This window comes from Syngnathus floridae, chromosome 11 (genome assembly GCF_059516105.1).
Source record: "Syngnathus floridae isolate MCC-2025c chromosome 11, RoL_Sflo_1.0, whole genome shotgun sequence".
In the NCBI taxonomy this organism is placed as follows: Eukaryota; Metazoa; Chordata; class Actinopteri; order Syngnathiformes; family Syngnathidae; genus Syngnathus; species Syngnathus floridae.
The window spans coordinates 1124528-1151090 of NC_142423.1; the positions used below are offsets into that span (position 1 = coordinate 1124528).

General features: G+C 51.9%; 1 protein-coding gene across 1 annotated transcript; it reads right to left on the minus strand.

Annotated features, from left to right (window-relative positions):
- Positions 1–10271: 10271 nt before the first annotated feature.
- Positions 10272–26520, minus strand: rnf123 (ring finger protein 123). The gene is made up of 42 exons (XM_088389691.1): positions 26352–26520; positions 25749–26138; positions 24509–24621; positions 24126–24210; positions 23086–23165; positions 22568–22665; positions 22438–22492; positions 22240–22325; positions 22080–22166; positions 21941–22008; positions 21605–21730; positions 21412–21526; positions 21221–21325; positions 21027–21152; positions 19396–19488; positions 19184–19252; positions 18990–19112; positions 18817–18916; positions 18488–18549; positions 18335–18406; positions 17831–17951; positions 17308–17409; positions 17069–17169; positions 16053–16230; positions 15799–15947; positions 15615–15698; positions 15437–15544; positions 15186–15363; positions 14703–14777; positions 14479–14566; positions 14317–14404; positions 14150–14234; positions 13909–13935; positions 13374–13513; positions 13239–13295; positions 12798–12929; positions 12651–12726; positions 12505–12589; positions 11760–11962; positions 11597–11691; positions 10939–11024; positions 10272–10819 (listed from the first exon to the last, which is right to left on the minus strand). The coding sequence occupies exons 2-42, from the start codon at positions 25751–25753 to the stop codon at positions 10714–10716; spliced, it is 4032 nt and encodes a 1343-aa protein (XP_088245817.1). The 5' UTR covers positions 25754–26138; positions 26352–26520; the 3' UTR covers positions 10272–10713.
- Positions 26521–26563: the final 43 nt, after the last annotated feature.

A 26563-nucleotide genomic window follows, 5' to 3' on the forward strand; every position in this document is an offset into this window, starting at 1 on the left:
GGCATCGGTTTTTCGCTTTCCAAACAAGGCGTGCGCGCTCCCGCGGCAGGGGGAACAAAATCTCACGGGGGAACCAAATCGAGCACAACAGTTGTTGGAACCAAATCGAGCACAACACCTGTTCTCGAACAAATCGGAATTTGAACGAAAAATTCGAGATATTTTTGCTTCTGTTGTAGAACAAAATTCGGAGGTCGAACCTCGCGAGATGAGCCGAAAGGACCCGAGAAAACCCGACCACGCGGCCCGGATACCGACTGACTCCGTTCGTTATTGTATTTTCGTTACTTTGAGAATTATATTAACCCCTAATCATGCCTCCAAAGAAAGCAAGTGGGAGCAGTAAAGCCATCCTAAAACACAAAGACGCTCCTAAAGCAATGCAACAGAGATCAACACCGGCGCGCTGCGGTTGCGTGATCGGATCAAATTAAGCTCCCTGCGCACTTAAAATTTGGAAAGTACATCAGGACTTTAAAAATATTCTAAATTTCAGCGACGGCTCTGTCACAATAATGCGACCAGCGCGGGGCGCTACTGTTGCGCGTTCGGCGGTGCGCTGCAGTTGCGCGATCGGACAAAAATGAAAAAATGCTTAATAAAGGCGGTTTTTTTTGTCTTGGAAAGGATTAAATTTTGTACCATTATTTGTAATAGATTCGGTATCCTGCACTCCAAATATGTTGAATATCCGAAGACAGTAAGTGCAATCACTTTCACTCATCAAGACTCTGAAGGCCAGGTTGAAGTTGACTCCAGGTTTAATAACAAGGGAAAGGGTGAAACAACGATGCCTTGTATAACACAAAATGTAGGTAGTAGTTTTGCCGAACTGCAGGAGAGAATAGAACAAGCAGCGTTTGCTTTCAACACCTTCCTGATTCTAGTCACGTGACCTACTCTATCGTAACTCTGATCACAGACTACAAAGACATGACACTCCCCGTCTGGCATTTTGCCACAACCTTAAAGGCCCATTGTACAGTTTTTACTGTTTCAGGGGCAAGAAGGAGGACCGTCTCAGAGATGAGACGCTGGTACAGTTTTGTCCCGCCTGTCTTGGAGACCTTGACCTCAACTTTACGTACCATGCCATCGTTGATGGGGAAGACCTGAGTAATCAGTCCCAGAGGCTACTCGTTTCTCACCAACTGATTGTCTTTGAGAAGGACAATGCTCCCAGGCTGAATGCCTGGAGTGGGAGCCTGCCACTTCTGTCGCGGCTGAAGTGATGCGAGGTATTGCCTCTTCCATTGATCCCAGAACATTCTGGCCAGATGTTGGACTTGGCGCCACTGGGACTTGTGGAGTTCTTTGATCCAGTCACCGACTGGGGCTGAAGGTACATTCACCTTCTGGGTGAGGAGGGTTGCTGGAGTAAAAATGAAAGGATCGTCCGGGTCAGTAGACACTGGAATCAGAGGTCTGGCGTTGATGATCACAGCGACCTCTGCCATCAGTGTGGAGAGTGCTTCGCGGCTGAGTCTCGAAGTTCCAAGCTGGAGGAACATTGAGTCCAGGATCTTTCGTGCTACTCCAATCATCATCTTCCACGAACCGCCCATGTGAGAGGCGTGTGGAACGTTGAACTTCCATGCACATCCTTGGTCCAGGAGGAACTTCTCAACTGAAGCGTTGTCGACGTTTGAGGGGATCTTCAACTACTTACAAGCACCGACAAAGTTTGTTCCTTGATCGGAACGGGTAAGCTTCACAGGGCCCCTGATGGCAAGGAAACGCCGGAGGGCGTTGATGAAGCTGGAGGTATCTAAGGACTCAATGACTTCGATGTGGACGGCTCGTACACTCATGCACGTAAATAACACTGCCCACCGCTTACTGTGAGCGAGGCCACCTCTCGTACGCCATGATGATACGGTCCATGGTCCAAACACATCGATGCCCACGTTCGTGAATGGAGGTTCGGTAGAGAGGCGGTCTGCCGGAAGGTCGGCCATCTTCTGTGTTTGGGGGGGTACCACGCAGTTTGAGACATGTGACACACCCGTGGATCAGGCTGCTCACACGCCTTTTGCCACCAATTATCCAGAAACCAGCGGCCCACACAGCACTCTCAGTGAACAGTCGTCCCTGATGTTTTGTCTTCTCATGGTGGCATCGAACCAAGAGCGTTGCTATGCGATGTTTGCCAGGTATGATGAGAGGGGTTTTCTCCTCTTGCTGGAGCTGCGCTTCTCTGACACGACCTCCGACCCTCAGCAGACCATCAGCGTCGATGAAGGAATCTAAGGATTTGAGAGGGCTGTCTTTAGAAAGTTTCTCCTTCTTTCGCAGACAGGCGTACTTGTGAGGGTAGATCTCCTCTTGAACTGCCCGGCTGATGGTTCTTTTAGACTGAGACAGTTCATCGATTGAGATTGTTGCGTGGCAGTGATGCCAACCTTTGCAGCCACTGGCTTCGGTTGTAGAATTCTTCTGGAAACAACAAGCAACATGGGTTAAGCGAGCTATGGCGTGGGTCAACGATGTCCAACTTGAAAACTTGGAGAAGCGCTGAGACCCGAGTTGTTTGCTCGACATGGTTGTGCTCATAGTCGACACTAGGGGACGGATGTCTGGATCTGATGAAGGATTCACCAGCCCGAAGGAGTCTTCTTCAGGCTGGACCTTAAGGAGCTTCTTCAGGAACGCAGGTCCAGACAGCCAGCTGGAGTCTGAGAGACGTGCAGCAGTCACGGACCTCGTGGCAATATCTGCAGGATTCAGTTCTGTAGACACGTGCTGCCACTACTCTTAGTCCTCCTTCAGAGGAGAGGCCACTTCTGCGTGCTTGTTCCGAAAGACCTTCTCCATGAAGGTGAGGAAATGCTGTTTCATCGCTGGTTTCCTTTCCATGATGTTCAGGAACGAGAGGTCATCAATGGAGGGAGCCACCTTATTAGCATCCTTTGTTTGTTGAAACACTGGAGAACCCAGCTGGTTGGTTTCTCCGTTGCAGGTAAGTTTCTCTGTCGACTATAGCTTAGGATGATCGGTGCCTAGGAATTGACTGTACCTCTCTTTCACCTGAAGTACGTTCGGGCAGGGTTTGAAGATGGATGGATGGATGGATGGATGGATGGATGGATGGATGGATGGATGGATGGATGGATGGATGGATGGATGGATGGATGGATGGATGGATTGATTGATTGCACTTTATTCATCCCACAGCGGGGAAATTCACTTGTCACAGCAGCGCATATGAGTGCAAGAATAATACGAGTACAAGAATAAAGCAAGTGCCGGAATTACAAAAAAGGGTAAATGACAGACAAGGACAAACACAAGTGCTGCTAGTAGAGACGAAACACATTCATTTTATCAGGTGGCATTTATGTTGTAAAGTCTGACAGCAGAGGGAATGAAGAACCTGCGGAACCGTTCCTTCCTACACCGAGGGTGCAAAAGTCTGCCGCTAAAGGAGCTTCTCAGGGACCGCACAATCTCATGGAGGGGGTGAGGTTTTGTCCATGATGGATTTAAGCTTAATCGACGTCCTCCTCTCACCCACAACCTCAATGGAGTCCAGGGGACAGCCCAGGACAGAGCTCGCTCTTCTGACCATCTTATTCAGTCTCCCCCTGTCCCGGTCAGTACTGCCCCCACCCCAGCAGACCACAGCGTAGACGTAGAGGATGGCTGAGGCTACCACAGAGTCATAGAAGGTCCGGAGGAGAGCCCTGCACACACCGAAAGACCTCAGTCTCCTCAGCAGGTGGAGGGGCGTTTCTGCTCTGTAGTCCTGGTATACAGGGCATTTATGGTGTCAGGCTTGTGAACCCCTCCCAACTCCACATTTCCGACGATCACCCATTCAAGGTCAAGTTTCTGGGTGAATGGAGCATCTCTTGGACCGTTCACCTGCTTGCGGACTTTATGGGCCGTGATGATGTCTCGCCCAAGGAGAAGCATTATGGGGGCGCTCTGTTCAAGTTCTGGAATGAGATGAACGATTGATTTCAGGTGAGGGTGGTTGGATGCAGCATTCGGAGTTGGTATCTCGGATCTGTTGTTTGGGATTTTGTTGCATTCTATAAGACTTGGTAGGGGAAGCCTAACTTTGCCGTCCATGGATTCGATTTGGTAGCCCGGTGCTCTTCTCCCCGTGGTTTCTGTCACTCCAGAACATGTGCGGAGAGAGTATGGAGAAGGGGGTCCTTGGACATTGAAGGTGTTGAAGAACTCAGAACGAGCCAAGGATCTGTTGCTGTGTTCATCGATGATTGCAAAGACCTTTGTCGCTTTCTCACGATGGTTGACAGGGTAGATCCTGACAAGGCAGATTTTAGAGCATGATCTGTCGCTCTGATCGCCACCGCAGACATCGGTGCAATTGCTTGTGACCTCCGAAGGAGCTGTAGCTAGCTCCCTGCCATGCTCTGTCGTGGGGGCTGGCTCCTTGGTCTGTGATACTGGTCCAGGGTGAAGTGCAGAGTTATGTTTCCCACTCCCGCATTCAATACATGTGGCTGTATACTTGCAGTCCTGGGCCATGTGCTTCGTAGACGTGCAACATTTAAATCAGATTCTGTGCTCTTTCAGGAATGCTCTCCTCTCCTCTATGGGTTTCTCCCGGAAAGCCCGACATTTCCTTAACAGGTGGGGCTTTTTGTGAATAGGGCACTGGCGATTGGGGCTCTTGGCTCCAGCGCTGCGCTCCGCAGCACCGACATCCGTCTTGTGGACTGAGATCTCCCTTTGTCTGTGCATTTTGGTGTTCCTGCTTGGTTCAGGAATGTCCATTTGGCTGATGGCCTTGAATCTCGGGTCATTCATGATTTTAGCCTGATGGAAGATGAAGTGCAAGAAAATTCCAAATGGGGGGAATGAAACTCCATAACGTTGTTTGTAGCTGAGTCCGTTAGTCCGCCACTTCTTTTGCAGGCTAAAGGGCAGCCTTTGAACCAAGGGACTTATTCCTCTGGCTGTGTCTAGGTACTGAAGGCCTAGAAGGGTTCCGCCTGCCTTGGCTGCTCTTACCGTATTTGCCGGTGTATTGGTCGACCTTTTTCGATCCAAAACCGACCGAAAAAAATCGACCTCGACTTATATACCGAGTCATAAAATTTAACTTCGTATTCATCGCTTCAAATGTGATGGTAACCAAGGCCGTTTCTCATGCATCTCATTGTGCGTTGCACTTAGAAAATTTGAACCGGGCGGCGTGCGCGAGTGCGCGGCCCGCTGGAAGTCGAATGAGGCGTCGCGGCCACCTCCGCGGTGCTTATAAACAGCCGATCCGCTCGGCGGGGGCTATTTTCGGCCACTTGGCTCGTGCGCACGGCCTCCCGGACGTGCCGGGAGGGTGCGCGAGCTCGCCGGCCGCTGGAAGTCGAATGAGGCGCCGCGAGCACCTCCGCGGTGCTTATAAACAGCCGATCCGCTCGGCGGGGGCTATTTTCGGCCACTTGGCTCGTGCGCACGGCCTCCCGGATGTGCCGGGCGGGTGCGCGAGCTCGCCGGCCACTGGAAGTCGAATGAGGCGCCGCGAGCACCTCCGCGGTGCTTATAAACAGCCGATCCGCTCGGCGGGGGCTATTTTCGGCCACTTGGCTCGTGCGCACGGCCTCCCGGATGTGCCGGGCGGGTGCGCGAGCTCGCCGGCCGCTGGAAGTCGAATGAGGCGCCGCGAGCACCTCCGCGGTGCTTATAAACAGCCGATCCGCTCGGCGGGGGCTATTTTCGGCCACTTGGCTCGTGCGCACGGCCTCCCGGATGTGCCGGGCGGGTGCGCGAGCTCGCCGGCCGCTGGAAGTCGAATGAGGCGCCGCGAGCACCTCCGCGGTGCTTATAAACAGCCGATCCGCTCGGCGGGGGCTATTTTCGGCCACTTGGCTCGTGCGCATGGCCTCCCGGATGTGCCGGGCGGGTGCGCGAGCTCGCCGGCCGCTGGAAGTCCAATGAGGCGCCGCGATCTCCTCCGCGGTGCTTATAAAGTGCCGATCCGCTCGGCTTGGAGCTATTTCCGGCCTCCCGTTGGTGCCGGGCGGCGTGCGCGAGCTCGCCGGCCGCGATCTCCTTCGCGGTGCTTATAAACAGCCGCATGCGCACGGCCTCCCGGAATTTGAACACATTTCGTCAATAAATTTCGCATATTGAATTTTGAAGTTTAATATAATGCAACAATTGAGCTCGACTTATACAAAGGATATATCATAAAATCGTAAATTTCCGTCGAATTTTAGGGGGTCGACTTATACACCGAGTCGACCTGTACACCGGCAAATACGGTAATTCCATCAAGTGGTCACTGAGCTCATGGAGCTTTGCACAGTTTTGGTTGGTGATTTTTGGGCAATTGTTGATGCGTTGGAAGAGAGTCTCTTCGACTACTTCCGAGGCTCCGTAGCATGCGTCCAGTCTGTCCCATGTCATCTGGAGTCCTTGTTGGGGGTGATTGGCATTGACATCCCTGATACGCTTTGCATGCTCTCCCAACTCTTTCCCGAGCCACTTGACCAGTAGATCTATCTCCTTGCTGGGACTGAGATTGAGTCCTCTCACTGCGTTTTGAAAGGACAGTCGCCAAGCTCTGAAGCTTGCAGGATTGTCGTTGAATTGAGTCATACCTGTAGTGACCAGCTCGCGACAGGCTAAATATCTGACAACGTTGTTGATACCTGATTGGTTGTGCTGGTTGCTTTGGGGTGTGTAATTGGGCACGGTAGGACGTGATGGACCCCGGTATCTGGGTGTAGCTGTATATGTGCCCTGATGGCCCTGTGTATCTCTTGGAATAAGAGATGTGATAGGGGCATGTTGTTGTGGCCAATGAGCTGGTAGTCTGTTCGCTGGTGTATAGGTGAGGTTGGCATCGGCCGGACCATTCTCTGATATGGGCCGTGGAGTTGTAATAGAGTTACCTGGCACGGTATATGCACGTGGATATGAATTGACACCTTGCGGGGGAAGATAAGGTGCTGATGCAGACTCTACGTGTAGCCCATCTTGCCTTGTCGTGAGAGTGTAGATGTGGTGCCATTGTTGCCGCTGTGAATCGCTGTCCAGGCTCGTCTTGAGAAAATGGTTGTGATGCCAAGGTGAGTCGAGTACGTAGCTGAACAGGCTCATCCTGGGAGAGTACCTATGGCGGCGCTGGGGGCTCTGCGTATAGCTGGTAAGTGTCATCCTGAGTGAGAAGGTGCAGAGGCGGGTTGGATAATACGTTTAGCGGGTCAGTTTCGGTAAGAGCGTTTTCTTCCAGCGCTGCGGTTGAATGCTCCTTGGACTGCTGAGCGACATATTCGCTGGTCCGTTCCAGTGTGTTAAAGGGATTCTCATCGAGTTGAATCTTCCTGCTACCTCGCTCACAACCGTTGATGCTAGCCGCTGCTTCTAGAGCCTCTGCTTTGGCCTCAGCCACAGCCATGTTTTTCTCTAGTGATAGCTTCATCATGCGTGCCCCTAATTGTGTCTTTTCCATTTTCAGAATCATTTCTTTATCTGTGAAGGAAAGGAGTACTTTCGCTGCCTCGGCTTCGGAGCGGGCCATGGCAGCAGCATTGCCAGAGGACGTTTTTGTAGAACATGATTTGTAAGATTTAGACTTCAGTGACTGTTCTTTTTGTCCATCCATAGTCTGAGTTTGGCGTTTTACTTTTTTACCTTCTGTGATGAAGACGCTATTCAACATATTTGGAGGGCAGGATACCCTCCAAATATGTTGACTAGCCGAAGACAGTAAGCTCAACCACTTTCACTCATCAAGACTCTGAAGGCCAGGTTGAAGGTTGACTCCATGTTTAATAACAAGGGAAAGGGTGAAACAACAATGCCTTGTGTAACACAAAATGTAGGTAGTAGTTTTGCCGAACTGCAGGAGAGAATAGAACAAGCAGCATTCGCTTTCAACAGCATACTGACATGCGCTTACTTCCTGATTCTAGTCACATGACCAACTCTTTCGTAACACTGATCACAGACTCCAAAGACATGACATTCGGAATTCGACCGATTCACTTCTCGAACTGCCTTCTGGAACGGCTTGTGGTCGAAAACCAAGGTTTGACTGCATGGTGAAATTCATCGAAAATTAGACAACAAAAAAACTAATTAATATTCCATTTATTCAATTTATGAAGCGGTTCTGATGGACTCCAAACGGTTAATTTCTTTAGTCAATATTGTGAAAGCAAGAGTAAAGCAAAAGCAAGGCTTTTAGTCAGGCTACTTGGATTGTGCTGTCAGGATCCAAGGTACATTTGTTGAAGTAGCTACACACAGCATCTACAGGACTGTCTCAGAAAATTAGAATATTGTGATAAAGTTCTTTATTTTCTGTAATCCAATTAAAAAAACAAAAATGTCATACATTACAAATCAAACGAAATATTGCAAGCCTTTTATTATTTTAATATTGCTGATTACGGCTTACAGCTTAAGAAAACTTAAAAATCCTATCTCAAAAAATTTGAATATTTCCTCAGACCAAGTAAAAAAAAGATTTATAACAGCAAAACAAAATCAAACATTTGAAAATGTCCATTAATGCACTCAGTACTTGGCTGGGAATCCTTTTGTATGGATTTCTGCATCAATGCGGCATGGCATGGAGGCAATCAGCCTGTGGCATTGCTGAGGTGTTATGGATGCCCAGGATGCTTCAATAGCGGCCTTTAGCTCATTTGCATTGTTGGGTCTGGTGTCTTTCAGCTTCTTCTTCACAATACCCCACAAATTCTCTATGGAGTTCAGGTCAGGGGAATTGGCAGGCCAATCGAGGACAATAATGCCATGGTCAGTACACTATTTACTGGTGGTTTTGGCACTGTGGGCAGGTGCCAGATCATGCTGGAAAATGAAATCATCATCTCCATGGAGCTTTTCAGCAGACGGAAGCATGTAATGCTCTAAAATCTGCATTTACTCTGGACTTGATGAAACACAGTGGACCAACACTAGCAGCTGACATGGTGTCAGGCTGGGTTCAAGGCAGAGGACTCGGATGCAGAGTGTTACTAAAAAGGATTTATTCCAACTGGTGGGAGACAGGAAACAACAACTCAAAGCGCCTCTTACCGAGGGAAACCAAGGGGCAAAAAGTACTAACAAAAGACGTCGCACGCAGGCGAGACAAAAAAGGGAGTATCTCTACTGGTACATAACCATGTCGCAAAAAGGACTAACAAAAGGCGTCGCACTCGGGCGAGACAAAAAAGGGAGTATATCTTACTGGTTCTCTTAGCTCAAGGAATCGCTGGTGGTCAAAACGGGGCAAGACGCACTGGCACAAGACAAGGCGAAGACACGGACTAAATACACACAAAAGGGCAGGGACACAGGTGCAGACAATTAGGCCAAATGACACAGGTGCACACAATCGGGATCAGGGAATACAAGACAACAGAAGCACAGAGGAAGGAGCCACGAACTGAAACGAGAGAGTTGACAAAATAAAACAGGAAGTGAAACTATGATACAAAACAAGACAACAACCATGACAGCATGACACATGGCTCCCAAACCATCGCTGACGGTGGGAACTTCACACTGGATTTCAAGCAACTTGGATTTTGCTCCTCTCCAGCCTTTTCTCCAGACTCTGGTGCCTTGATTTCCAAATGAAATACAAAACTTGCTTTCGACTGAAAAGAGGTCTTTGGACCACTCTGAACTGTCCAGTGCTTCTTCTCCATAGCCCAAGTCAGATGCTTCTTCCGTTGTCTTGAGTTCAGAGGTGGCTTTACCATGGGAATACGGCTATTGTAGCCCATTTCCCGGACACGTCTGTGAACAGTGGCTTTCGATACCTGGACTGCAGCTTCAGTCCACTGTCTTTGAAGCAACCCCAAATTCTGGAAGCGACTCTTCACTATGCTGTTAAGGCTGCGGTCATCTCTTTTGGTTGTGCAGTGTTTCCTGCCACATTTCCCCCTTCCAACAGACTTTTTGTGGATGTGCTTTGAAACTGCACTCTGTTAACAGTTTGCTCTTCGAGAAATTTATTTTTGTGTCTTACCCTCCTGATGGAGGGTGTCAATGATGGTCCTCTGGACAGCAGTCAGATCAGCAGTCTTACACATACTTGTGATTTAGTTTACTGAACCAAGCTGAGTTTTTCAAGGCTCAGGAAGCCCTTGCAGGTGTTTCGAGTTAATTAGACGATCCAAGTGATTAGTTGAATACCCTACTAATATACTTATTCATGATATTCTAATATTTTGAGATAGCATATTTGAGTTTTCTTAAGCTGTATGCCATAATCAGCAATATTAAAATAATAAAAGGCTTGCAATATTTCAGTTGATTTGTAATGAATCTAGAATGTATGACATTTTTGTTTTTTTAATTGTATTACAGAAAATAAAGAACTTTATCACAATATTCAAATTTTCTGAGACAGTCCTGTATGCAGCAAGCACATGCATGGACATCTCAAGCCTGCATCCTCCAACACACACATCCATGCGCTTGCTGGTGTCTGCTTTCCTCTGAAAGGTCAGCTTCACACGAACCACAAACACAACACACGTGCGCAAACGCGCACATCTCCCTTCCTGCGTGGATTATACTTCCTGTGTTTTGATGATGTCACCATGAGAACAACACTTTTGTTCTTTGCAATGAATAATTTAATTCCATGACAGGATAGTGAGGGTCACACACGTAACATGTATCAATGGCTCCATGGACAAAGGAAACGATCCTCACACACGGTCCTGAACGCGAGTGGGCGTCAAAATGCGCACGTGACGTGAAAGGAGGTGCGTGCTACGAGCTGGAGGCGGGGGGCTTGCAGTAGTCGTCCACTGCCGTGATGGTGGCCTTACAGAAGAAACAATCCTTGTTGTTCATCAGATGCTGATTGATGCAGGCCCTAAAAGCAACAAACAAGGAGGAGGAGGGCTCACAACTCCCAGCCTGCATTGTGGCAAGCGCCGCAGTCCTGCTCCCGAGCGCGCGCTTGTCTTAGCTAATTACTATCTATGAACTGACTTGCAGGACTTGTGCGAGCAGGGCTGAAAGATGGCCGAAATGGGGTGCGCGTAGCAGATGGGGCAAAGGTCATCCTCGCTGGCAGGCTAGAAGAGATCAAAAGAGAAAAGGCGCACGTTTGCCACGTGCAGCTCTTCAGACACTCCGTGTAGGCCCGACAAGTCCGAAAACAAGGCAAAATCAAAAGAGAACAGGCTGAAGTGGAAAACTCAATTGGACCGAGGATTGGATAGGCTCACGCTGGCAAAAGCAAAGCAATCGAGTGCTCAACATGGAGCGAGCGGCCTGAGCTTTTGAAGGGTAACTTGGGCCGGTGGTGTCGAAGGAACGGATCTGGATAGCTCTTCCTCAAAGTGCCGTGTTTGTGACGAGTGAAACGCCTGAAAGAATGGCCCGAGTGGCCTTTGCGACAGAGTGCCGCCTTCAAATGTGATTTGAATATGTTCCGTCGCCACGCTTGTCACTCAAAAGGCGGTCTGGCAAATCGTTTGCCTGTTGAGATGAAGGCAGGTGACCTTTATCTTTTGACGACCTCGTCCTATGGTGGAATCCAACCAAAAATGCCATTTAGCCAATGGCAGGTGGACGCGCAAATGGACGAAGGCGCGAACGGACAGACGCGCTGCCATGAGTGGCTTTAGAGGTGATGGAGGACAACCTGCGTGCTGGTCACTGCCTTCTGCGATTCCCTGGTGAGGAAGGCCAGCATGCTTTCCACCTTCAGCTTCTCGTCCTCGCTGACGTAGTCGCTGTCTGCAAAACAAAAGCAAAGCAAAGCAAGCAGGCACACTAGCAGAGGCGTGGAGGCGCACGCGACTCACAAGCATTGAGGGAGAAATGCTTGAGCTCCGAGGGGCTGGCGAGAGGGGGTGGAGCGACTGAGGGCACCGGGACGGAGAAGGAAGAGGCTAGCGCGGGCGCCGTCTTCAGGCTCGCCTGGTCGCTGGCCTCGCTGAGAAGGTGCCGGATGGAGTGAAGCTGGAAGCACGGGTCCGAGAGCAGCACGCAGGCCGCGCGACACGTCCTGGCACAAGGCAACTCGTCAGCGCCTGCCCCCCCGCCAAGGGCCCGGACCACGAGCTCACCGCCAACACACACATGGGAGCCCCAGGCGCAGCAGACGGACACGGTCCTCGTCACGCCCTAGCGATCCCATTACACGGCCCCTTGCACCCTACCGCCATTACCGCTACCGCGATGTCCTGGCGCCCGTGTGGCACCTTTGCTTTACCTTCCAAATCTTCAGCCAAGAACAAATCTGCGAGGCACAACTCCAAAGACGAACAAACAACTCAGCCGGCGTTTTCGGCTGCGTTTGTAGCGGTCACCAATTCAAACCTAAAAAGCCGTGTATCCCTTTTACAGCGTTTGCAGCCCATGAATTCTTAATTCATGAGCAGCGGACGGCAGGAGCATCATTAGCAAGCATCCAGCAAGGATGCTCAGGCAGTCGGAAGACATTGGAAGGGCTCATGCTAATACCAAACCCACGCGCGGGTACGTGGCCTGTGGTGCGGTATGGGTACAAAAAACAAGGAAAAAGAAGCAGCAGAAGGTGGGACTCACCTGTGCCGGTCGCCATCCACAAGAAGTCGAACAAGGATGCCAGTGACGGCCACCAGGATGGGGTAGTGGTCCACACTCTCCAGACCTTCAGGGCGCAATGTCAACATGAGTACGTGCTCAGGTGGGTCCACCGGCTGGCCGCCTACCTGGCAGTCGCAAGTTGACCACGCGGTCAAAGAGGTTCTTCTCGGCTGTCACCCGATTCAACACCTGATTCAGCAACTGTGGCGTACAGTGCAATCACGGGTCACCACCTCGGCCAAAACGCCACGGCGGGCGCAGAGCAGGCCCACCTGAGCCAGGCGGCGCAACAGCAGCTCGGCGGACGGACGCGACCAGTCCAGGAAGATCTCTGGGACCAGCGTGACCGTCATCTCCAGTACCCTCAGCAGGCTGACAGACAGGTCAAAGCAGGTGGCGCATACCTGCAAGGCCACAAGATGCTCAGCGGATGCTTGCAATCCATCACCTCACTGTGCGTCATAAGCCAGCTGCAACCGCCAAAGGACCAATGGACGCCTGATGTCCAGGCCAGACAACTTCACTTTGTTTGCAGCCCCACCCTATACTTAGCTTTGCCTCCTGTGGCCTGAGGTGAAACTGTTTTAGGTGACGCCGAAACTGCCTTTGCTCACTGAGGGCTTCTGTGGGGTGCAGCTGTAGGGTGCAACTGTGAGGTGCAACTGTGGTGCAAGCGCAGCCGCCCGAGCCGCTTTTCCACAGGTAATGCTCACCTTCAGCTGACGCGTGTCCACAAAGTTCCTCTCGGGACGCTCGGCTGCCTGCTGTATCTGCAGCGAGGACAAGATGCCTCAAAGAGGGCCAGATGGAAGGTGGGCGTGTCTTTGGGCGGGGCAAGCAGGCGTTACCTCCTGAATCATGCCGATGAACTCGGAGAAGGCCCAGTTGAGCTGATTGAGGACGCTGTTGAGGAAGGAGGCAGCCATGTCTTTGTCGGTGCTCAGTAGCCGGGCCATGTGTCTCTGAAGCAGCAGCGACGGACATGGCTCTGGGGACCAATTGCAGCTCACAGGTCACATAACGGCAAGAAAAGCAAGAAAAGCCGCCGCGAGACCGACTGCTGGCCAGGGAAAGACGGCGCCGCAATCCAGTGGTCCCCCCCACCCCCAACCAAGGCTTCCGTGCATCCTCGGAGGGGATGGCGAATGACCATGCCAGAGGAAGAAAACAAAGACATTCAACCGAGAACCAAACAAACACATATCAAGGTGGAAACTAAACTCGAGGAGGATTTTGACTCGAAAAAATGAAGGATAAAAGGGAGGCTGGAAAAATCATTGTGGAAACGGGAATCAATAACGGGAGAAGCTTACAACACAACTGCACGAATAAAGGCTAACTCATTTAAATTCATTGGACTCAAAGACATCAAAGAGAACTTACGGTGTGAACACGCAATGGTCAAATCCCCTCCAAGGGCATGCAAAAAAGAAAAAAGACAAAAGACAAAATGACGACAAAAGACGCATGAGCATGCGGGACGGGAAGACGCTCACTGAGGTCACATGAATCCATCAAAGACAATCAAGGTATCAATCAAGGTGGCAAACACATGCTATTTCGACCAAGGATGCGACGGACGGACCAACGCGGCGGTGGCGAGGTGACAAGGCGGGCAACCTACTCTGCAGGCTGGGGAGGTTGGCGTCCTCGGGTTTGGTCTTGAGGAGGTGCGGCAGGCGCGTGTACCTGTAGCCAAAACCGCAGCCCTGCAACATACCCGATGGCACTCAAGGGCAAACATAAAACCACCATACATTCTACAGGGAAGGAAGCAAGAGTGCGGCTCACCCGCCACAGCCGGACCAGGATCCAGTTGGTCTGCGCCCAGGGTCTCTGCTCGTAGGGGGCCAGCAGGTTCCTCATCATGGCCACGCGTCTGAAAGCACAAGCGCACGTTCGCCGGCCAGCCCACCAGACAGCCCGCGACTGTCTGACACGGGAGCCACTCACTGGTCCTCGGGGATCCTCTCCACCGCCCTGAGGGACTGCGGGTAGCAGACGTAGCTGGCCAGCGCCTGCATTAGTGCGTCTTTGATGTCTATGAAACAAAAGCGCCGCAGGCCAGTGACGCTTTGATTTTGGGGCGCTGTAGTGCCTTGGTCAAAGAAGCGGCACGACGCAAATACTGAGCGGGTTAACGGTGGCAAAACATGGTGTGTGCGCGCACGTGTGACCTGTTCCGACGATGCGCGGATCCGCAAAGTGTTTGGCGAGAATGGCCGCCAGCTGGGTCAGTGTTTCTTCGTAGCCTACGGGGATGACAAAGTCAGGTTGGCGGGCGACAGACTCACAATGGGCTGGCAGGAGTGAGGCCGCTGGCAACCATCTTGCGTTGCCACCCACTAGTTGCTTCTTTTTTCTTTTCATCTCGTTTTGTGTGTCTGGAGCAAAAAGGGCGGCGTGGGGAGCATGCCTCATACCAATACGCACTACGTGCATATTAGCCGGGTTTTCCAATCCTTCTCTTCTGAGGCCCACCCCCGCCGTCCGAGGACTCAACAAGGGAAGGGAAGTGAGGGCCACAAATTGAGCCGACCTGCATCCGTGGCCCTAACGAGACGGCGGATGCACACTCAGCGAGGGCGGCAAGGCAAGACAGGTGGCAGGGGCTCTCGCGCACACGCATGGCACGCTGTCGACGTTGGGGCCCAGCTCACCCGGCAGCTGCTCCATGCCGCCGGCGGGAGCAAAGTAGTTCTTGAGCGCGTTGTAGGCGTACATGGCCACGTGGAGGTAGAACTCGGGAACAAAGGCGAAGAGCGAGCCCGTACGGTCGGCGTGCTCGATGGTGCCCATGCACACGCGCAGCAGCCAGTACACATCCAACATCTTCTCCTGTGCGCACAGTGGCGGTGACGAGGCCTGCCGTGTGCTCGGCTCGCCATGCTGTGCGCCGGTGCCGCCCCACCTTGGAGTATGTGGTGGCATTGATCCAGGCCAGCCTCCTGCTGAGGTGATTCAACTTCTCCGCAAAGACCTTCTGACTCTTGCCGAGTTCCTCCAAGATGTCTGGCCTCTGCAGCGGCAAGCCACAGCACACATGGAGACAGACACATAGAGGCGCCCTTACTCGTTGTCCCACTTACTCCGGGCGGACATCGGGCCATCTTCTCTTCCGTGTCCTTGAGGGCCACCGCGTACTCGCGCACGTCGTCGGCTACTGCCACCATCTGCACAAAGGCCATGAGCACCTGTCAATCGCGGATGCAAACGAAAACAAACGGAAAAAAAAGAAGATGGCGACGAGTGGGCGGGCGGGGCAGGGCGCACCTTCCCCAGTTGCTGATGCACGCTGAGGTTGTACATCATGACAATCCCGTCAGTGAGCTCCAGAAGTGATTTGTCGGCTACTGGCTGTTGCAGCCAGCCCACAGGTCGGCCCAGCAGCAGGCCGTCATCGCTGCCGTGGCTCCCTTCAACTTTAGAGAACAAGAGAGCGCGGCGGAAAGGATGACGAGGAAAGGGACAAGGTGTTTGTGCAGTTTTTTCCTGCAACAAAGACGGCAAAGCCCCAGCTGACTTACTGTCCTCCTCGGTGCGCCGCTCCATGGCGAGGGCCCGCACTTTGACCTTGTCAGGCTGGCCGAGGGGTCGCCTGGGGGTCATGAGGCCGACGGCAGCGGCACCGAGGAAGCGGTTGGTGCGGCCCGGGGTGGGCGAGCCCAGCCAGCCGGGCCGAGCCGGGGTGCTGCCCGCTGGCCTCTGGGAAAAAAATTGTCCACAATGTACCGTACACGTGACATCTACCTTAGGAGATGAAGATTGACGACAAAAGATGAACTTGTTAACATTCCATGGGATGCACACCAAGACCAGCTCAGGTAGTGGCCGACACAAAAGGAAAAGACTCGCTCAGGACTTTTATATTCTCAAGTGAGAAAATGTCGAGCCTTGGTAAGTAGGTTTCACTACACTGACTTGGCAAGTCCTTCTTGAGAGCAGACTCGTTCATCTTTTGCGTTTCATCCAAGTCAGACATTTGTTGCTTTTTGTGGCTCTTTTTATTTTAACTCTCACCACCAAGTCAATCCTTCTTATGTGATCGTGCATTGTTGTTTTTTAAACACTAAATAATGCCAAATAAAAAAGGAACGGCAGTTAGGGGAAGGCTTGTCTGCGTAGACACCTCTGATTATTCGATTTGTCAATAGAATCATTCATCCATCCATAGCATATGGAATGTAATACAACAAAAGAATAGCCTGAAAAAAAGGAAGTCAGTCATGCCCCGAAGCTAACGCTAGTACACATGGGGAGGTAACGGTACGCTTGACACAGACCCTGGCCAATTTTGGCAGGCGTGGCATGTCACCGAGCTCACGTTGTCGGCTGAGCTATCGTCACCGACCGAGCTCACGTCGCCCGCCGAGCTCACGTCGCCCGCCAAGCTCACATCGCCCACGTGCCCATCGTGACGCCCTGACTAAGAGAGGCAACTTGCAAAGCGCACAACGGAAAATTGCCTCGCCCTTCATACGTCCGTCTGCAGCATCCAATTTGAAAAATAAGGACCGACGGCGTTTCCAAAGCCAAGACCAACCTGCGCGGCGCCGCTCTCCTCATCCTCGTCCAAGTCACCCATGGACACCGCTTGGATCTCGGCGGGGTCGATGATGACGTTGGCCTGAGTGGCCAGGTCGTCTGCGGGCGCACAAGGTGGGCAACGCCTTTGACGTTAGCTCGTCAGCCAGTGGCGGCCAAGGGCGAACAGGCGAGGCAATCTTTAGCGAGCATGTCGGCAGTCCAGCCTTTTGGTGCCACCCACTGCGCTGCACTGACCTCTGAGCGTCTTCTTGAGATGCGACAGCAGCCCACCCAGCCGCTGCAGGTCAAAGTAGTCCACCTTGCCATTGTAGAAGAGCTGCGGCTGCACAAACGCCGCTAGAGACACATGTCGACCGGCGAGGAAAGCAAGAAGAAGCCACAGGTTACGTGACACTGACACGCCGCCATCAAAAATCAAATGATCCGAAACGTTTCTTGGGCATCATTGCACAGGCTAATTCCAAAATGAAAAGATGTCGAGACTTTTGCTGGGATGACATCAATGAGCCTTGCACCCCGCTTGCAACATCCTGTGATCGGCAACATAGCAGTGCCCACAAAGCCCTTCCCCACTTGTTCTTATTTGGACAACCTAGGTTTGTGCTTGGTAAAAGAAGACAATGCCTCTTATCCGGTTACAAAAGTAATTTTGGTGCTGCCCTGCGGGACGACATTTGCTGACAGAAACAAAAGGTAGATTGACAAAGACTGTTTCTGCGGTTGCATCTGCAGCTGTGTCTGCGGCAGGCTTTCCTACCTTCACTGGTGACGCTGCCCGAAATCTTCTTGCAGCTTTCATCCCAGCAGGCGCGCACGGCTGTGATCAGGCGGTGCAAGAAGCACAGCATGTACTCGGGCGGGCACAGGGCTGTGGGATGCTGCGGGCCCACACACGCAGTGCTCACGTTTCAAGCATTGGCAGCACCGCATTTTTTTTTCTTACAGCCTTTTCCAAATTGGAACGGACGAGATGAGGAATGACCCTTGCCTCCACAATGACTAAGGTTAAGCCGTTTTTCAAAATCATAGTGGTTCAACAGTTCAAAATCCCTCCTTGAGTTAATTAATGCCATCTAAGAAATAATTCTTGTGTGGCAGCAATGACGTGGTCTGAGCCTATGGGCGCGTTAACTCAACGCTGACCAATCGGCCGCCGTGTGATTCCCAAACCACGTGAACCCCAAGCCGCGTGAACCCCCGTTTTTCCTCCATTTTGGAACGAGGCTGCAAGCAAAGCCGGCTGCTGTGCGCTTGCTCTTACCCCTCTGTTGCTGGCGTTCTCTTGCAGGAACCTGCGGAACTTGTTGAGGAAAATGTAACGCGAGGCTTTGCCCTGAGCAAAGTCACAACAGGACCCACACAAAAGACACGTATGTTGTAAAAACGATTCTTTTTCCTGAGCCCAAAAACTTACCGTGCTCTTGTCTTTGTTGTTGAGTAGCAGCCGGAGGATCTGCACTTGCAGCTCTTCCACCACTAGACGGAGACAACAAGCCATTTTATTTATTGTGCACAGTCTTGTCACAAAGCAGAATGGGCGGGTTTGGTGTTGCCAAATAGTGAGCAGAAGCCCTCCGGCTTGTCTCGCCCCCAGCAGTGCCCGCAGATTAACAGCTTCCGTCAAAAATTTTGGAAACGGTGCGGTGCACATTTGGGCCTGCAGGAGGTTGTCCGTGTGCCGCCAATGCACTTGCACCGTCAACGCGTTGGTGAGGAAGCGTCGGTTGGTCGAAAGTGTTCTACCTTCGATTCTCTTTTTCAGCCGTTGACACCCTCGCTCGTAAGCTCGCCTCCGCAGACGCTCATCAGAACTCTCGTCTTTGGACTGGCGCTCATCCTTTCCCTGATGTACAAGAGGATAACTAGGCTCAGGTGAGCAGGGGTACGCAGGTACACGGGGGTGGAGATGTGTGCACCTCCTTGTCAAAGTGCGTGGGCCACCAGGTGGTGGGGATCAGCTCATCTAGCCCTGCCTCCTTCACGCGCAGCGGAGTCTTGATGTAAAAGAACACCACCGAGCGCAGCACGTCAAACGTGCACTCCCGTTAAGGAACATGCACCGAGGGTGCTAGGACGTCCGCCACCATGTGGACGCGCAAGGATATAAGACGTTGTTGAGCAGGTACTTCCTGGTCTTCTCGTGACGCAGGATGGCCGTCGTCAAACGAAGGTAGTGGATCTGAAAGGACATACAAAAGTTCCATCACACATGATTTACGAGACGAGTAGCAAGAAATCAGGCACAAGACCACAAATGAAAACGGGCTGATAAAAGCCGGCGCAGGAACAGCATCAAAACGACCTACGAGGGGCACTGGGTACCTGGAAGCCGAGGTCGGGGATGATGGGGGAGAAGCGGTAGGCCCTCAGCAGCGACATCATCAGCTGCTTCAGACACTCGTTCACCTCGTAGTCCTGTGGGCGGGCGAGCAAGACAGGGAGGGAAGGAGGCAGTTACAGCGCACGGTCACGGTGCGTGCCGCATGAGGCAGCACTTACCGTAATTTTCGGACTATAAATGGCGTTTTTTTTCATAGTTTGAGTGGGGAGGCAACTTATACTGAGGAGCAACTTATATGTGAATTTTTTCAAAAATTTTCAAAAAAAAAAAAAAGTGAAACCGCGATAACCGAATTGCAATGTTGCAAGGGATTACTGTAATTTGAATTTCAAGTGACATCAGCAGCGCGGCGTGGCGGTTGTTTACAAAAAGGACAAAGATTGATCACGGAATGACGAAGATGACGACAGGCCCCACGTACTACCGGCATCATTAGCGGGTTTGTTTGTAAGTGACACGGAAGACGAAGAGTTTGAAGGATTTAATGATTTGGAGTAACACAGAAGGTTTTAAAAACTATTATGGCTTTTACGCACGCCCAGTCCTACTCTACGGAGCTCTATTTAACCTCCGTGGATGGAAGTCTGGGACCGGCGCTCGGCCGGATGGCTGTCCGGGGATGGTGGATGGGGCTCGGACATGGCTTTTACGCACGCCCGGTCCTACTCTACGGAGCTTTCTTTCACCTCCGTAGATGGAAGTCAGGGGCCGGTGCTCGGCCAGGTGGCTCTCCGGAGACGGTGGGTGGGGCTCGGACATGGCGTTTACGCACGCCCGGTCCTCTTCGATGGAGCTCTCTTCCACCTCAGTGGCTGGAAGTGCCACCTCCGGGGATAGAAGTCGACGCCGGTGCTTGGGGCCATGTGGCGGTTAACTATTTATGTTATAGTTATTTGATATATTTCATTCTGTGTAGCAACTTGTATATGTTTTTATCGTTACAGTTCAGTAGTTGTCAGCTTGTTGAACTCTTGTTTTGTTAAATAAAGAGCCGTTTACCAAACGCACGTCTTTCCTTGCACTTTGTTAACGCTACAATATTGTTATATACTAGATCTGTGGAATGACAACGAGGCTGACGTCAGGGCGCACTCGCGGCGTTGTTGACAAAGGACGAGGAATTTGATCGATGGATTTAATGATTTAGAGTGACACAGATGGTTTGATATTATTGCTTATATAATAGTTATTTGATATATAATTTATATATCGTTATATGGGCCTGTGGAATATTTTGAAGTGCAAGCGCCGTCAGCGGCACGCACCCATTGTTGACAAAGGATGATCGATGGATTTAATGAATTGGAGTGACAGATGGTTTTATAAACGTGTTATTTATGTAATAGTTTTTTGAATAACTCTGAATGTTACGTCAGGCCCGTTCTCAGCTCTTCGTTTGTGTTTATGTCACGTTAGCATACCTATCGTTTAGCCTGTTGTTGCTCGTTCATGTCTGTTCTTGGTGTTGGATTTTGTCAAATAAATTTCCCCCAAAATGCGACTTATACTCCGGAGCGACTTATATATGTTTTTTTTTTTTCACGTTATTGTGCATTTTATGGCTAATGCGACCTATATTCCGGAGCGACTTTTAGTCCGAAAAATACAGTACCTCCATGAGAAGCCAGAAGAGGTCGAGGAGCTGCTGGATGAGTGGATGCTCGTCCACGGAACCGCCGCCCTCCAGGATCCCCAGCAAGAAGTTCATCAGCACGTCCTCCACCAGGTAGACTTGGCACTAGGCATGGTGGTACGTTTACGGTCGACAAAGACGCCACCAAGGCCAAAGAAGACGCGCTGGCTCACCATCAGTGGAGCAAAATACTTGAAGATGTGCGCCATTGTGATCAGTACCGTTGCCTCGCCGTTGAGCCTCCACACGGAGCAATCCGCCTCGGCCACGCGCTCCTCCTGCGATACACAAGCAGACGCACGGCAGGAGTGTCACTGTCCTGGCCCGCGACTGTGATGTTTTGCACGTGGGCGTGGTGAACAACCTGCACGTGGATGCGCGTGCACAGGACATTCTTGACGAAGCCCAGCAGCTTGTGAGCCTTGAGCAGATCGGCAGCCGGCGGGTCCTGCAAGGGCAGGTAGCCTTCGCATGGGTACGTGAGCGCCGGCGTGTCAAGAACAAATACAGCGGGACAAGGCAGGCAGGCGGGCGGACAAAAGATGGCAACAGGATATCTGAGCGGCCGGCTGCCAAAGTTGAAGGCCACCGACTCCTTGAAGGACAGGCTGATGGCTGGGAAGTAGGCCACACCGGGGCCTGTCTTGATGTCGGCGAACGCCGTACCCAGCGACTGGCCGTTCCTGGGCACACACTGACACGTTAGGGCCTGCTTTGAGCGCATCCCTTTCGGAGGTTGGGAAACAACTTGGCAATGTGTCACAAGAGCATTGGCGCTCAAGGGCAACAAAAACTTGGAGGAAGAGGCATCTCCCGGAGAAGCACCACCGCAGAACGGGCGGGCCGAGAACACCACGGATTGGCGAGGGGCGCGTCCAGCATGTATGACTTACAGGCAGAAGGCGATGCTGGCATCGTCCAGGTCTATCAGACAGCTGACAATGTCCCCCGCCGCCCACGACTGCCGGCGCACAGACAAAAAGGCGGCGTCATCGCCAGCACTGACGGCAGAGCCAGAGGACGATGGCTCACCTTGCCGTAGTTGGTGGTGACCACGTTCCACTTGCGCACTCGATTCCCGTCGTAGGCGTATGAGTCGGGCGTGTCGCCGACACCCTCCTGACGTTAGCGGGCGGCCGTTAGCGGGTGGCCATTAGCGAGTGGCCGTTAGCGAGCGGCAGCGAGAGCTCACCTCCTGGTTGAAGCGGCAGTTGAGCGTGCACCAGCCAATTTGCATCAGACCCTGCGAAGAGATCAGCACCTCGTACGCCCACTTGCCTGTGTGCAAAGGGTCAAGGGTCAAAGGAAAGGCCTCGCCCTACTTTGGCACTCTAGCGCCAACAGGGTTTGACGAGGGTTTCAAAGCGGCTTTTGGCCCACGCGTGCTCACCTTTGTACACGCAGGTGGTGGCCCGGATGGAGCTGAAGTTGCTGTGGCCGATCACCTGAAGGAGGCGTGGTGGGCAAAGGTCAAGGCGGGTGGCGAGGCGACTTGCCAAACGGGGAGGCGCCCGACCTACCCCCAGCAGGTCGTCGTCCACAAAGAGGAGGCCCTCGAAGCCACCGGTGTGATCCAGGACCACCGGCTGGGGACCCAGACGACCTTCCAGCTCACGGTCTGCGTGACAAGTCACCAAGCGTTGCTCGAGGTGCCAACGCAACATCCTCGTCAGGATTACATTGATGCTGCCTTTTAAAAGCAGCATTGTTCTTCAAGCACAAAGACTGCCTTGAAAATCTGCTTTGGAGCTGCGATTCAAGGCCTGGCGCCGGCCGATGACAGCACAGCGCCGACACGTTTCAGAGAAGGCGCCGGCCGTACAGACGCTCTATAATCGTTTTTTTCACGAGGTGGAGTTCTGACTGCCCTTTTGGCTGGCTGCCTTCCGCTCACGTCCGGGACAATTCCACGTTCCTATTTCACACGCTGACTGGCCGATCGGTTGCCAACTCCGAGGCGCTCCAAAATGACACGCGGGTCAGAAAAGCACACAAAGAAAAAAAACGAGGAGCCAAAGAGCGCGAGGTGCACACGTACCCGAGGCGCTGTTGTCAGCCGTCTCGCCTTCGCACAACGTTTGCAGATGAGTGTCCAAATCCTGGAAGGTCAAAGGCTTCCTGAACACCAGGGGGAGTAGGCGAGTCGTCCGGGTTGCGCCGCCAAAGGGAAGAAGACCAATAACCATCATCACCAACTTTAACATTTCACATTTGGAGAGGCCTGCAAAGCCAACATGCCCCCCCCCCCCCGTGTGTCTGTGTCTATGAATAGAAGCGTCTGTTAGACAACACAGCAGCTGAGCCCCACTCCGCATTCAAAAAAGTTGGAAACAGGCTAAAGCAAAAGCAACGCCTAAATTCTAGAAAAAGGTGTACTGCTGCCATCTCAAATTCACATTTTTGCATTAAACAAGTTGCAGCCGACGGTGGCGCACTGGTTAGCACATCCGCCTCACAGTTAGGAGGGTGCAGGTTCGATTTCACTTCCGACCCTCCCTGTGTGGAGTTTTCATGTTCTTCCCGTGCCTGTGTGGGTTTTCCCTGGGCACTCCGGTTTCCTCCCACATCCCCAAAACATGCTTGGTAGGCCATTTGAGCACTCCAAATTGACCCTAGGTGTGAGTGCAAGTGCGGATGGTTGTTCGTCTCTGTGTGCCCTGCGAATGGCTGGCAACAGGCTCAGGGTGTCCCCCGCCTACTGCCCGATGACAGCTGGGATAGGCTCCAGCACGCCCGCGACCCCCGTGGGGACAAAGCAGTACAGAAAATGGATGGATGGAAGTTGCGGCCGTATTTTGCCGTGACAAAGATTTTCTCCTCTAACTAAGCCTTTGAATTCTGGGAACTGCACCAGACGGGAAGTTCAGTCCAAAATGCTCTGTCTGCGGAGTTCAACCATGGAACGGAAGCAGCAAAACGCAGCAGCTTTCAGCTATACTGGCCGGGGGCGGCCATGTCGCCAAAAAAGGAGGAAGGTGTCATGGCGATGCTCGACTGCGCTCGCCTGCATTGCCTTCAAACAGCAGAAAGCTGCCCGGACAGCAGCCTGCCCAACAGACAGACAGACGGACAGACAACCTGAGGGAGGGCAGAACAGCGGCCTCATCGGCAGAAGGGAAGACGTGATGCAAATAGTCGCTCAGCAGCCTCTCGTTGACGATACCTGGGGAGAGATAGAGATAGCCAGAGAGAGGGGGAGAGAGAGAGTGAGAGAGAGTGAGTGTGCCACAAGGTCCGTTTTTGCCGTACAGGCAAGTTGAATCGTTCGCATGACCGCGCTTGCCACTCAATCGACTTTTCATCTGTCTTGGGAGTCACTTGCACCTGTTGCCTTCAGACAAGCCACAGCGCTAAGACTCGGCGCATCTGTGGCATTTTCCAGTCTTGTGCACAACCGACGGGACATGGCACCATTTGTGAAAATGGCTGCTTGGGTTTGCAAAATCGGCGGAAAGCATTACCAGCAGACTTGGCTTTGTCTGTGTCCGAGGCCAGCCTGTATTCGCGGTGGCTCAGCGCCATGCCACCGCTACCTTTGTAGCTCATGGTGTTCGCTGGGAAGTCGGCCAAACCGCTGCAGACACACACAAATGAGAAATATAAATGACCACAGACACAAGCGGCATCCTGGCCTTTGTTTTCCAGCCCATCCTGAAGGCTGCGAGTCACGTGAGCAAGACTCTTCCATAGTACGGCTGATCCAACGGCAGAAGAGCAAGAATCACCACGGAGACAAAATTGACGCTGGGGCGGAGCGGACCTCTCTGTGACTTGTTCAATCGGACGGACGTCTCGGGAGTCTCTATTTTCCATCCAGGTCAGCTTCACCGTGTTGCCAAAGCCGTGAGACAACAGCAAGATACGAGCAGCCAGTGCCTCGTCTACGGCTGACCTTTTGTCATTTTCAGCCGTCTTTGTAGCCATTGTGAAGCAAGCCAAGACACTTTCTTAATGGGAATGGGAGGGTCCCCAACTGTGACTTTTGGTGCAATTGGACGTTTTCCTGCTTTCACTCCCGACAACTTGGCACATACGCCTCCCATCCTCTCCATTCCAACTGGAGCTGAAGTCATGACAAGACCCTCACCCCCAAGGGTATCAAGTCGCTCTCAAAGCAGCACCGCCACAGAGCAGTTAAATTTAGAAAACACACAAACTGGTTTGGAGCGGTGGAAAAGGCAGCCAGTGCTAAGTGCCCGCTCACCTGCCGGCTTGCCTGCCTGATTACCCACCCGCTAGTTGATTTGCAGTGCATTCAATGTGCGAGAATTGCATTTCATGTGGACAAGTTTGCAAAGTTAACGCTTACGCTTGATGTTAGGATATTAGAAAAGTCATACAGTGTGCAAATAAATCGGCGGCTTCCCTAATGTGAGTCTATGTATTCCAGGACTGTTTTTGTCAGAGCGGCAAACATTTACGCGCATGAGTCATCACTCGAGGTGTCGAGCCAGTCCAGTAAATCTCAAAATTAGTGAAAATCCCAACCATATAATCAACTCAAACCTGACGAAGCCTTCTTCTGACTGATATTGTTGCACGACAACAAAAGAATGAATAAAGTGGCTTGTACTTAGGGCTGTTACTATCCAATGTTTATAGAAACATTGTCTTAATTGTCTTATCAATTAATTGGATACATTACATACATTTTTGGTACGGTGTCACAAAAAAAAAAAACTAAGAGAATTTGCTGCTCGCCTCATAACTCCTTTGTACCGAATCCATTGGCCTTTCTTCTGTTATTGGCAGTTGGTAGACCGGCTCATCAGCTCATGACTGCCACCAACCGAAGACGGCCGCCATCTAGAGCTTCAATCAAATTTTGCTTACAGGTCAAGCATAACATGGTCGTATTTGGAAAGGCTCACAAGTCAAGGCCTCATATCTCGAGGCACCACTTTACTGGCAGATTTATGCGTGAATAACACGCCTTCTTGTGTATAATGTGTGTGAAGTGTAGGCTTGACGCTCCAAGTCTCGCAGAAATGTTCAACTCTTTTCCCAAATGTCTTACGATGATGAGCCTCCTGGAGAAAAAGCGGGGTGTCAGGTAGAGTGACGACGTCATTCCGTCATGGGGGTTTCAGCCTGTGTGGCAACATTAGGTGAGCCGAGCGTTTCCAAAACATGCCTTCGTGCAAAAGAGAACACCAAAGGCCACAAAAATGATGGCAAACTAAATGAGCATAAGTGGCAATGGCTCGGCCATGCTAGCAGATCGCTGGCCAAGCTACCTAGCAAGCTAACAAGACGAAACACGAACATAGTAAAACAAAACAAAAACTATCATCACACTTTTACCAGTTTTGTCCCGCTTCAGTTCCACTCCGCTCGTTCTTGCGCGGGATGTTGTTGGGGCCTCTGCGTGATTTAAATCCCAACCGAAGAATGCGTGTGGATTTCCTTGAGTTTCCGGTCGCTCATTTCGACCACAACACAACAGTTTGGCTTGGCCACGCCTCCCACGCTACAGAGCCTCAGCTGAACCAGAAAAACTCCAACCGCGAAACTAA

Coding starts and splice junctions, on each gene's coding strand:
- rnf123 (XM_088389691.1), bottom strand. Junction 22,326..22,437: donor CACCACCTGCGTGTACAAAG/GTGAGCACGCGT, acceptor CTTTGCACACAG/GCAAGTGGGCGTACGAGGTG. Junction 13,514..13,908: donor GACCATTGCGTGTTCACACC/GTAAGTTCTCTT, acceptor ATTGGTCCCCAG/AGCCATGTCCGTCGCTGCTG.